The 13,400-nt window shown below is 39.9% G+C and overlaps 2 protein-coding genes across 4 annotated transcripts in view; both read left to right on the top strand.

Annotated features, from left to right (window-relative positions):
* The window catches only part of LOC148035585 (uncharacterized), a 41,756-nt gene extending 39,859 nt beyond the window's left edge, over positions 1-1,897 (top strand). The window contains exons 3-4 of one of the 2 annotated variants that reach the window (XM_087677546.1): positions 520-969; positions 1,057-1,897. In XM_087677546.1, coding sequence (XP_087533672.1) covers positions 520-969; positions 1,057-1,519 — 913 coding nt within the window. In that variant the 3' untranslated portion in view covers positions 1,520-1,897. The remainder of the gene's footprint in view (positions 1-519; positions 970-1,056) is intronic. The other variant, XM_087677548.1, reaches the window with a different exon arrangement.
* An 8,756-nt stretch (positions 1,898-10,653) lies between these two features.
* SDG20 (SET domain protein 20) lies at positions 10,654-12,866 on the top strand. 2 transcript variants are annotated; one of them, XM_087677544.1, is made up of 3 exons: positions 10,654-11,146; positions 11,242-12,029; positions 12,198-12,866. In XM_087677544.1, the coding sequence occupies exons 1-3, from the start codon at positions 10,782-10,784 to the stop codon at positions 12,587-12,589; spliced, it is 1,545 nt and encodes a 514-aa protein (XP_087533670.1). In that variant the 5' UTR covers positions 10,654-10,781; the 3' UTR covers positions 12,590-12,866. The 2 variants fall into 2 exon arrangements, with proteins under 2 accessions (XP_087533670.1, XP_087533671.1); XM_087677545.1 differs by having other exon boundaries at positions 10,657-11,132; positions 11,267-12,029; positions 12,198-12,864.
* The last annotated feature ends 534 nt before the right edge of the window (positions 12,867-13,400 follow it).

Raw genomic sequence — 13,400 nt, 5'->3', positions numbered from 1 at the left:
CTGGATTTGCCCCCCATGTCTAACTAGACTACTCCTGGACATAAGAGTCACTATGAATCCACTATTATGGAAAAGAACTTGTGAATTTACAAAGAAGAGGACTTCCCCTCTTAACACTGGGGAAGTAGGGAATCCATCAATAAACTGCTGTTGTGGAATGAGAACTCCCTAGAGTGAAGTAGCCTTGGGACATTGCAGTAGCTTTGTCAGAGTTGCACTATAACCACAACCTCATCACTGTTAACACTGGAAATGCTGCAGAGCTGCTGCAACACATCCACAAGCCGATGTATGCTTCTGCTGTGTTTGTGGTGCCATTGCCCAAATTTGTTGCATGCATCCTATTCCTCTGTGGTTCGCTTAACACAATTAGACATGCAAACAACCATACACCCATGCACATATGCACACACTTCACAAAGGCAAGGCTTAATGAAACTTGTATTGCAAAAAGTCAGAATGGTTTATATTGTTGAATAGTGCCTCCATAGTAATGTTCTGTTTACATCTTTGATCCAGGAGAACCAGCAACAACAAGACATTTTCACTCTGCTTGAATACGAAGGAGATGTTCTCGGAGGCAAAAGCAGTGATGCAAGTTCGAACTTTCCAGGTTATTATTGCACAAGGAGTTGCAGGTAGTTTTCCTTGGGCGGCACTAGCATTTGCAGCATTGTGGCTCGAAACTATTGGGTATACTCATGAAGTTACAGCATTCCTTCTGGGATTGTTTATAGCTTCTGGATCTTTGGGTGCCTTGTTTGGAGGGTATCTGGGTGATTATATGGCAAAACACTTTCCAAACTCGGGCAGGATTATTCTTGCCCAGATCAGCTCAGGTTTGGCTGTTCCTTTAGCGGCAGTTTTACTTTTAGGCTTACCTGCAGATCCATCAGTAGCAGTGCTGCATGGAGCCGTCCTTACTATCATGGGTCTCTGTATAACTTGGAATGCACCAGCAACCAACAAGTGAGTTTGAAAACCAATTTGTTTCATAGAGTTTGCGCTGAAAAATGTCATAGTTTGGCTAATCGTGCAGCTTTCACATCTGAACAGCCCTATCTTTGCTGAGATCGTGCCGAAGAAATCACGTGCTACTGTTTATGCTTTGGACCGTTCATTTGAAGCAGTGCTTGCATCTTTTGCTCCACCAATCGTTGGATTACTTGCTCAAAAAGTGTTTGGCTATGTCACACTTTCTAAGCCTAACAGCGATCAAAGCTCACTGGATAGGGAAAATGCAAGAGCATTAGCCAAGTCTTTGTATGCAGCAGTAGGAGCACCCATGGCAATCTGTTGTGCTGTCTACACTTTCCTTTACTGGACGTATCCGAAGGATAGAGCCAATGCAATATTGGCATCTGAATATGAAGGTTTACAGGTGGACCCAGAAGTAGCAGTAGAGTTGAGCGCACAGCTTCAACACAATGCGCAGGGACAGATAAACGGAACTGCATATTCTGATGAGAATGTACCTAAAAATTTGCAAGAAAGTGCACATTTACTTTCTGGGCGCTAAGTCCAATTTTGGATTACTATGTCTGTGTGTTATATATTGGAGCCATGTACATCGTGACTTAGGCTTATCAGCGCATTGATTTGAGAGGGCACAGATGCTTGTGAAATTTAAGAGAGTTCCAAAAGACCATTGATGTTTACCTACCGCCTAGAAATGTTTGCTTGCACTTTTGTAGGACCGCCATCTCCGACTCTGTGCTTCAGGTTCTCGAGTATCTCTCTCCTTCCTTCCATCTTAGTAAGCATCCCTCCATTTGCAAATTGCACCCTCTTGGAACAACAGCCAAAGATTGGCAATGGCCCTGCCATACATATATGTAGGGAAATATGCATAAAGAGTAGAGCATATCATGGGAGTAAGAGCTACTTCTCTAATAGTAATGAATGGAAGGAAAAGAGTAAAAGATATTCTTTGAAGAACGAGTTCACCTTGAGGTGCTAAACATTGAACTAATAAAATGCTTCAAGTACTTGAAAAAATTGGAAGTAACTTCTTAAAGGGTTACCTTAGAATGGTGTGGCATTTCAATTTGCTGTCATTACATGCTTAACATTAAATCTATGTCTTGAGGTGGTAATAAGATGATATTAACGCAATTGAGGGCAAAGTCACTTTGCCAAAGTTTGCAATATAACTTACATCGCACACAAGCTTGTGAAGAATCCAAACTTTATAGATAGAATTGTGTAAACTCCCAGGATGTAGATAGTTTGCTAGGGTTCGTGAAGGTTGTGCAAATGAGTCAATAGGAGGTTGAATATATAGAATTGTGAATTGGATCGTGAAACTCTAGATGTCTCCAACTCACTTCAAAATATTATTTGTAAATTTGGAATGTGTGAAAAATGATTAAGAAAATCAATTGCCAAATGTCTTTGAACTAGTTTTTAGAGTAGCTTAAAAGTGTAAAAGTCAGGAGTCGATTAAAGGCCATGCTTTACTTCAATCCACACACACACACACATACACACAAAAACATGTATGCATGTCCACATGCTTAAAGTCACAAAAATAAGCGTGAATCGAAATGCAAGAAAAGTATAGATGGAAATCGAAGATAGGTAAGAAATGCATGACAAACTATGTATTCAATAGTTAATATATTAAGTTACATTGCAAAAGAAGAAGGATGTTTCGAGTCACAAACACTAGATTGACCTAAGGCCAATTTCGGAAAAAAAGAGGTTTGATTGGATAATACCATCGCAAAATACCAAGCAAGAAAAGAATTAAGTAACTTTATAGCTTGGAAACATGCAAGATAAATTTGAAGCATAAAGCAATCAAAATGCTTCAAGGGAATCAAAATGTGAATTGTAGATGAATTTGCATCAACATGTCAAACCACGACCAAGTGAAATTGCCAAGATGAAGGTAGTTAGAAAGAAGGATAAATGTGCAGTTAAGTGAGGTGAGAAGCCATCATTGAGTAGAAAAGGCTAAGCACTTTAAGCTTTAGGGTCATGATGTATTTAGTAAACTCCATAGCTTTACCATAAGTTTTCTGTTTGTGCTAATAGCATCCTGAAGTGGATTGTAATTAAAATATTGATGTGTCTCTCTTTGTCATATACATCTTCAAGTACCTAAAGAATGTCAATACCTCTCTCTCTCTCTCTCTCTCTCTCTCTCTCTCTCTCTCTCTCTCTCTTGCACGTGTGTGCATGAGTGTATGCATATATACATACATGGTATATATGCATGTGTGTGTGCATTTGTGACATGTGTATGTATGTGCACACACATCTATGCATGTGCATGTGTGTGCGCATTTGTGGCACGTGTATGTATGTGCATACACATCTATACATGTGCATGTGTGTATGTTTGTAACACACGTCCTTGTGTATATGTGCATGTGTGTGCATGTACGTGACATTCTAAGTGAAGTAAAATAGAATAGTTTGGTTTGATGTTATTTTTCTCTTTTAAAAAATGGGAAAAAGTCTTCCTTTCTATATGGTATTCCATTATATAATATCATTTTCCCAAAGTATTGATTATTTTCAATCCTTCAAGAATTGACCCTACACACATTAGATTACTCTAAACTATGGCAAGACTTGTTCCTATAATAATTAGATAACGTCTAATCCTTTATTGATCAACTTTATATCCAGTCATTATTTATATAATTTAGATAGCCTCTTGCAGTCTATTTCACTTCCATGCTTCCAAGAGTCACTTTTACAGTCTCTATTGATACTTGCCATAGTTTTATTCCACACAGGCCTACTTTGTGAGGAACATCAATATCTTTTACCAATCACACTAGTCCTCACTTTTAGCAAACCATTGATTATTAAAATGTGAGATGCTAGCAAGACACTTGTGATAAATGTCTCTCTCCTTCACATCCTCTTAGAAATAAATATGTTGTATTATAACTTGATTTTAGGGTTCACAAGGAGGCCATATGTTGTGATGAAAGTGGACCTAACACTAGCTTTGTAGCTCTAGTCAAGACCCTCTAAGCACACCCCCCACAACCTAACAAGGAATAAATTTAAGCATCAAATATACACATTGGTAAACCACACGAGATCACCCACTATGGCATATAAACAACTCTCCTACAATCATGGGATTGGTCCACTTCCACATTTTTTGATCTCATATAAATGTATAATAAATTTCTCTCAATTTGACTCAAAGTCCAAAAAATTGTAGCCGCCCTATAACTTTGGCATCCTATTTGTGCACAACCAATGTATTTCAACAAAAGAAATCAGTGTGCAAGATATGCAAATATGTCTTTCATATATTTCTTCATGCATGAATACTTATGTGTAGTGCTTCATTGCTTTTGGCATAAAGGACACATGCCTCTTGTGCTATCGAGGCCTTACATGTATCAAAATCAAAAAGCATATCCTACTTGTGTGAATGACATTTCAACAAAACGATTATTGATGTAGTGATTGAAACCACTTTTATTTTTTATCACACCTTATAGTTTGTTTTATGTACATGTCCTTTTGATTTGCATGGAAACACCCTTTATTTGACACCCCACTCATAGAATCATATTTTACAATATTTTATGCATATAGTATTGGTTATATGGCTAATAATCCTTAATGGATCATTTTTGGCAAATTGACTACACTCAAGTACAAAATTTGATTAAGGTTTCAAAGTTAAGGCTTAATTGCAACTTTTCATAATTGAGGAAGCTCAATTAGAGACTTGTAAATAAGGATTTTCACACTTCAATATATGCTCATAATTTATGTATGATTGGCCATATAATTCAAGGACGTCCATGTTTATAGAGCATTCTTTAGTGGACTCGAACTCCAAGTTGTGATTAATTGCACCAGCCTTGATCATGTGATTCTTGAGCCTAGATCTGATTTTGCCCAAAGATCAAAGACATGACTTTGATGATAATTCCTTGAAGCATGCTCTTTCATACACACATGTGCACACACAAACACAAACACAAACACACACACACACACACACACACTCTCTCTCTCTCTCTCTCTCTCTCTCTCTCTCATGTGTTATAGGGTGATACCAATGATCCTATTGATAGTAGAATACAACAGTGTAAGGGTATGGTGTGTCAAGTCTATAACTAGACTTCCTTACAACACATCTAGCCTTGATGGTATCAGCTCATGGTAGGCATGATTCCATCCTTCTCCTTCTAACAATCTTGATGCAAAAAGAATGGTCTAAATCAATTCATGGTCTTGATTTGTGGTACAAGGGAGTTGTGGGTTAATCACAGGGTGAATGCATCTTAGTTTAGAGCAAGAGTGGGTGGCAGGACGGCAAGGGCCGACGATGCCACTCAGGAGGAGTGGTGGCGGTTACAGAAGCTGAGAGTGGAGGAGGCCTAAAGTGGTTGTTTTAGTGAAAGAGAATGATTGTTTTCTAGAGAGAGAGGAAGATTATCAAGTTAAAGGTAGCCTTTTTGTTAATTTCAAGGTGCATGGAACAAAAGTGAGCCTATATGATAGGGGGCTTCCAAGGTAGAGAGAGAGAGAGAGAGAGAGAGAGAGAGAGAGAGAGAGAGAGAGAGAGAGAGAGAGAGAGAGAGAGAGAGAGAGAGAGAGAGAGAGAGAGAGAGAGAGAGAGAGAGAGAGAGAGAGTGTGTGTGTGTGTGTATCTTATTTTATAATGATTTTTTTTCCAATAATAATCAATGATAAGAAGACTTGAAGAGGCAACCTAACCTACCCTTGCTTTTCTTAGAAATTCTCATTTTTGGTTGTTGGACCAAGTAAAGCTAGTACCCTTATCAATATTCTCTACACACTTGAAGACTTTGTAAGTGGCCCATGCATTCTTTTCTCTACCTCTAATAGTATGACCCATTTGATTACCCATGTTTGTGATATTTTCTACCATATTAAACTCACTTGCAAATATTATGAAAATCATGAAATTGAGGATGATGACCAAAGGGCAAGTCTGGACCATGAGCATAGAGCGAAAGAGCTATAATTTCTTCCTAAAGATTGAGGATAATAGCGATCTATTTATTCTTGGTGTTTATTATCGACCTTGGTAATGAGGTTGGACAAATTGATGTGAACTCTAATCGTTGGTCCGTCGCTTCCCTAGGAGTGGACAATATGGAACCACTTGTGGCTCTTGGATGTAGCTAAGAGGTTTTTCCTTAAATCTCAACCCAAACTTTTACCTCATATAGAGACTAAAAGTTATGTGTCCAACAAATAACCAACCTCTAGTGATCTTAGGTCTAATGGGGTCATTTAGACCCTTATTGTTTAGGATAATGCCTTGTAGTGATTTATTCATTTTTTAATAGTTAGGTTCCTAGAACTTTTCTTTGCTTTGTTAAAGAGTCCTTCTACACTTACTCGAACATTAGAGTATCTTCTTTGGGAATTAACTCTTTTAAAATTATTGGAAAGCCTAGGATAGTCCTTGGATAGTGACTCCTCCCCTACCTAGGTATTCTCGATATCCTCAAGGTTAAGGTCCATGCCATACTCATTTAGTTATTCATTAAAGAATATTAACTTTTTTCCAAATCAGGGTTCAAGTTGATGCCTTCATCATCTCCAAAGGTGATTATCCTACTATTGCACCCTAAAGTACTACATCCTCATCTTTCTTGGGAGATGCATCATTTGTATTATCCTAGGGTAAATTGTGGGCCTTAGAAGACTCAAGGATATTAGAATCACTCAACGTCATGGGAGAGGGGCAAATCTATTGTAATTCTTATTTATTGCGGGTTATATTTGGTGCTAGTCTTTTCATTTTTGTTGACGTATTGAAGTTTTTCGTTCATCTCAGGGTAATCCTTGATAAAGTGGCCTACTTTGAAACAAGCATTAGGAAGGTTTTTGAGCACTATCTTGTCTTCTAAGGTAAGAGACCTTCAACAAAATTTCCCCTCTTTGATCTCTACAAAAAAAAGCTTGGCCATGTCGAGCTTAGAGACGAGGCCTTTTGCTCAACAAAAAGAGATCTACAAACAAGAAATTTGATGCAAATAGTCAAGGAATCATGGTGCTATACCACAAAAAAAGAAGGGTTACACTCAAGGACCAAAAGAGGAGCAGTGTGGAGAGGAAAATGACACGATCTCAACCATTCAAAAACTATGAAATTGAATTGTAGTGGTTCATTCTTGCAAAATCCTGCAACTCTATTGGGGGGTTTATTAGGTTCCTTTTGGGGGCCGTTACTTTACTGCCCGTACCCTAAGGCTGGTTACACAACACTATTGGGGGTTGTTACTTTATTGGGTTCCTTTTAGGGGCCGTTACTTTACTGCCCGTACCCTAAGGCTGGTTACACAACACTATTGGGGGCTGTTACTTTATTGGGTTCCTTTTGGGGGCCGTTACTTTACTGCCCGTACCCTAAGGCTGGTTACACAACACTATTGGGGGCTGTTACTTTATTGGGTTCCTTTTGGGGGCCGTTACTTTACTGCCCGTACCCTAAGGCTGGTTACACAACACCATTGCCTGCCCAATCTGTGCCCAGTTGGTGGGCACATGAAAAGTTGACTTGGGCGGTCACTTGTCCACCACTTGCTTACACATTGTGTGGCAGACACTTTTCGTAGTCAATAAGTGTCCGTCCATCTTCTGTTCGCAATCGTTTTTACACACTGGCCACCACCTATGCACTGGACACTTCCCGAATCACATGTGAATGAAGGGATGATGTGGATGTTGATCATTATTAACATAATAATTATTATTTGAATACTTGATTAAACACAATCATTGATACTAGATTTTTAAAAAAGTGACTAATAATTTTTTTTTAAAAAAAAGTAAGTAATAAAACTAAAAGCATTACAAATCTTTTAAAAAGTGACTAATAAAACTAAAATCATTATAAAACTTAAAAAAAAGGCTAATAAAACTAACACAAATTAGTAATGAAAAAGAGAGTAGGGGAGTTGAACCCCTTCACCATGCTGTTGAGGCATGGCTCTACCCAACTCTCTGCGGAAAGGTGGAAAGAGGGAAAATTTAATAGCACACCACCCCTCTTTCCACCTTTCCACTTGCAATGTAGATGCTATAGAAGTTTACTCACCATTGTCTTCGTCATCAATCTCCTCCACAGAGTCAGAATCACCAAAGTCTGTTCTCACATTTGCGTTCTCCCTCTCTCGAAACATGGCTCGAGCAATGTTGTCTCTTCGAGATGTCCCCCCTAGGATAGGTTACCTTCGATGTTGGCTTCGCTATTTGAGCTCTTTGTATTGCTTGCGTGGTACCTGTGTTAGTTAGCATAGCAACCTTTGCTAATCCATTCCTCAAACTATTTTGATGGTCCATGTCTTGACAAGGTGCATTACTTTCTCTTTCAAGTTTCACTCTCGCTTTACGCATCCATGCATAATCAAAACCATCTCCATGCACAATGCATATATTATGTAGAACAAGGCATGCTGCCACCATGTTCAGGACATTTTGTAAAAGCATGTCACATCTCTTCAACAATATACGAAATCACGCTTTAAGGATGCCAAATGCTCTTTCAATTGGCATATGAGTACTTGATTGTATGTAATTCTAATAATAACGTTCCAGAATAGTCTATCCTTACTACCCTTGAAAGGAGGAAACATCCAAAAGTGTGTAGGATAAGCACAATCGCCTAGTAGACAATTGTCCCAGAGCTTTGTTTGTGCATCGTTTTCTTAGGTCTGAATGTTGAAAAACATTCCAATCGTGCATAGAACCTGCCCAACCAACGTCAATCCCAAGCAACACAATTGATTGCTGCACTTATTTGTATAATAATTGAGTGGAAGCCCTTCCTATTAAAAGAATCTTCATGGTTCTCTCTTGGGGCAATGATGGGTATATGACTACCATGTACTGCACTAACAACATATAGTATAACTCGAAGGGCCTAAAATGCATCTGCATATTTTTGCATTTATTGTGATGTTGGCCACTTTATGTACATACCATGCAATCCAGATGATGCAGCCACTAGTGCATCGCAAAAGTCCAGAACAACCAATTGCGTAAATGAAGTTGAGACTCTGTATAAATCAATTGTAAGTCCCAAATCAACATAAGAACTCCTCTACCATGATGCATAGGAGCTCCTTATTTTCAAGACCTAACAGAGAATAAATATATTTAAACCCAAATTCAGGGACTTCAACATATGCCTCCTCTATCATGATGTATAGAAGCTCCTTATTTTCAAGACCACATAGAAAATAAATAGATTCATACCCAAATACAGGAACTTCAGTGTATGCATCTATCATGATGCATAAGAACTCCTCTATCATGATGTATAAGAGCTCCTTATTTTCAAGACCAAACATAGAATAAATAAATTTAAACCCAAATTCAGGAACTTCAGCGTATGCTCTATCATGATGCATAAGGACTCATCTATCATGATGCAAATAGGAGCTCCTTATTTTCAAGACCAAACAGAGAATAAATAAATTTAAACCCAAATTCAAGAACTTTAGCATATGCCTCCTCTATCATGATGCATAGAAGCTCCTTCTTTTCAAGACCAAACAGAGAATAAATAGATTTAAACCCAAATTTAGGAACTTTTGTGTATGCCTCTATCATGATGCATAGAAGCTCCTTATTTTCAGGAGACCAAATAGAGAATAAATAGATTTAAATCCAAATTCAGGAACTTCAGCATATGCCTCCTCTATCATGATGCATCGAAGCTCCTTATTTTCAAGACCAAACAGAGGATAATAGATTTAAACCCAAATTCAAGAACTTCAACGTATGCCTCCTCTATCATGATGCATAGAAGCTCCTTATTTTCAAGACCAAACAGAGAATAAATAGATTTAAACCCAAATTTAGGAACTTTCGCATATGCCTCTATCATGATGCATAAGAACTCCTGTATCATGATGCATAGAAGCTCCTTATTTTCAAGAGCAAATAGAGAATAAATAGATTTAATAAACCCAAATTTAGGAACTCCAGCGTATGGATAAGAAAGGTCTATCATGATTCATATGACATGCCCAAATTTCCCATGTAGAAGGCGATCTTTTAATCTACAAGTTTTTAGTTTACAAGTTCCATAAATTCTATGCATCATGGTTTATGTTTACAAGTTCCATAAATTCTATGCATCATGCTTTATGTACCTTCCATGCAAAAGCAACTACCACTACAAGAGCAATGGAGGAGAGAGAGAGAGAGAGAGAGCATACTTGTGATCACAATAGCACCTCTGTTCCCAAACAGGCATGATGAGGGAGTTCCCGTTTATACAGCAACAACAAAGAGATGACCAACAACAGAGATCAACAACGGCTCACCCACCTCTCTCCGAATTACAAGATCGTGGCATGTTCTTAGGCTCATTACACACCCAAACGCGGCCACCTAAGTCTTCAAGTTTAGGCCAATAGGAAATGCCAAACGGCAAAAAGGGCACTCCCCTTTTACACATTGGTGGTGCCCGGTAGCAATAGTCGCACGGGTGAATGCTCCCCCCAGCCTCTCTCAGTGTTCCACGGGCGGGGGAGTTCCCCCATGTGATTCTGCCCGCATGCCAACCAATGGGATCCTCTATCACGCTCACCAATCATGTTGCACGAGCCATTGGTCCCTCTCTTGCCCGGTAACTCTTTGTTAATATGCCATGGAACATCGGCATAATCCTCTCTTCGTTAATATGCCATGGAAAATCGACATATTGGTTGCACAATTGTTGGTAGCTAGACAAACTTCACCTAGTGTTGGCCCGTAACTAGTATTGCGAGAGAGAGAGACAGAGAGAGAGAGAGAGCGACCGAGCGATGGCAGGAGGGCGGCGGCGATCGAACGTTTGTGAGGCTATGGTGATGGTGATGCCTTGGCTGAACCCGAGGGACCTGGCGTCCTTGGCCTGCACCTGTGGCTTCCTTGCACGCGTGACCTCGCATTTGCACCGTGCCCGCAGCACCGATATTGCACGGGGGCTGGAACGATGGCAGGTACCGGCCATCAACGCCGTGGATCATCACCTCTACCCGCCGCTCGCCTCCTACTGTGTGACTTCCTTCCGTCCACCTCCTGATCTCAGACACCCTCTTCAACCATGGGGCTCCCCTGTGTATACGACAATCCATCCCCAAGGCTATCACGATAACAGCCAGAGCCCGGAACAGGTACACTATCTCAGGTGATCATCTTCCTCGTGCTTTTTTCCTTACAACATCATGTTCTTGCTCCGTCTAGCTGCCAGACTTGCTCTACCGGTGATGATGGTTGCAACAGTTATTTTGCTTCTGGACATGATCAGGGTATTGTGCGTGCTTTGGGGCCTGATAATGGTGTGCTGGCGGATAATCGACAAGACTGTAGTCAGCAAGGCCCACGTTCTACCAGCACAGATTATACTTATGATGGCGCTGGTTACAGATCGCTTGATTGCATGCATATAAATGCTACAGGTGCTTTAGATAGTGAAACAAAGAAAAATTCAAGTTCAGGCGATAATGGGTATCATCGAACTCCCAATACCAACAGTCATGATGGCACGCACCAACTTTCTACGATTTTCAATCATACCTGTAATAATATCATCACCAATCAGAAGAGTATGGGCGTGCTTACACATAAAGGTAACACTCATCACTGCGCTGGTTCTTTGGTCAACCATGGTGGCAACTATGCAACCAGAGAAGCAAACATTGAGAAGAGAAATTGCATCTGCATGGAACAAACACACAGCAAGAACCGATACGAAAGAGGATTGAGTCAACTTCAAGGACAGCAGACGTCCCTTTGTGGATGCACTTTAGATGGCAATGTTGCTTATGATGAGGAGTCTAGGCTTCACTGCTTGACCAAGCCTGACAATTCACAGACAGAAAACGGCTCAGGAATGATTGTGTGTGTAATGGAGTGTGGCCCTCTCTGTGCTTGTGATGACAGGTGCAAGTACCGGGTAACTCAGCATGGGCTTTCTGTCAAGGTGGCTGTTGTTAGGCACCCACACAAGGGTTGGGCATTGCATAGTGCACAGCTCGTTTCAAGAGGCTCTTTCATATGTGAATATGCAGGTTCTGTTCCAGCCTTACCACAGAGAGATACCATATCTTCTATTTGATGTGATTATGTTGTTTGTATCTATGAACATGTGTGCACTTACAGTATCCGTTTGTTAAGTTTGCCATGTTGCAAACACTTCCAAAAGTTCTTAATATGAGCTAATTGTGTTACGTTTGCAGGTGAGCTCTTGACCATTGTGGAAGCTAAAAGTAGACAAGCTTTGTATGATGCGAGGCAGCAAAATGAGAAGACTTTTGTACCTGCACTTCTTGTAATTAAGGAGCACTTGCCATCAGGTCAATCATGCCTCCGCTGGAATTTGGATGCAACGAATGTTGGAAATGTAGCAAGGTTTATAAACCATGCTTGTGATGGAGGTAATCTTTTTCCATGCCTGATCCGACAGACTGGTACTGTTGTTCCCAGGCTAGTGTTTTTTGCTAGTAAAGATATCATGGAAGGAGAGGAGCTGACATTCAGTTATGGAGAGGCTCAGGATAATGTACAAACTCATTTGTGCTATTGTGGCACAGGTAATTGTAAAGGTTTTATGCCATTTGAGGACACGTAACAGATCTAGGCACTCTTTGTATCTATAGATGTCACATTTGCGGTTTTGAAGAGTGGGTATAAATTATTATTTTCATGAAGGTAAACGCATGAGCACATGCTTTGGGAGTTGAAACATTCTATTGATATATTTTCAAACTGCCCTCCCCCAAGACTGAAATGTAAGAATGCATATCAAGGTTTTAAAGGACACGGTAATGGACCAAAAGTTCGGTAATTATGCCGCAGAAATTTGAAGAGTCATCTGTTCAAGGATGGCTTCTCTCAAACTTTATATCGTAAGCTGTGTCAAACCATAGTGATGGTCGGTAGGGTGGGTAATGATGCAACATGTGTGCGCTTGCACACACATGCACAAAGGGGGGTGAGGAGAGGAGGTTAGGATCTTGCACGTCGACACTCGAACTAAGGCATCTTTGTGGCTAGTCTTGAATGCTACCCAAGTAATAATCGATTGATTTCTTCTTCCTCACTTGATTTGTTCCTGGCCAGAAATTTGATTGTTCACTTGTTCGTATCATCTTCTCTCTACAGTGAATGGGAATTCTATATTAGGTTGAGGTTTGAGCATTTTTATGAGATAATCCAATAAGTGGTGGTTGATAGGCAAGATAGATTTTTTGTTTTCCAGCAGATTTGATAGCATTTCTAGTTGCATAGGAGTGCACTGATCGGGACTGGGTTGAGGGATTTATTATTAATAGTATACTACTTGATACGAGGATTTCTAATTGCAAGTGGGGTAAGCTTTTGTGAAACTTGAGGATTGTTTGAAGCATGTCACCAACGAAGTGTGCTTCTAAATATGAAGA

This window comes from Lygodium microphyllum, chromosome 5 (assembly GCF_053477565.2).
Source record: "Lygodium microphyllum isolate KBCC chromosome 5, Lygodium_microphyllum_v1.1.10, whole genome shotgun sequence".
NCBI classification, from domain to species: Eukaryota; Viridiplantae; Streptophyta; class Polypodiopsida; order Schizaeales; family Lygodiaceae; genus Lygodium; species Lygodium microphyllum.
The sequence above is the reverse complement of the archived record's forward strand: the minus strand, read 5'-3'. Positions and strand labels throughout refer to the sequence as shown.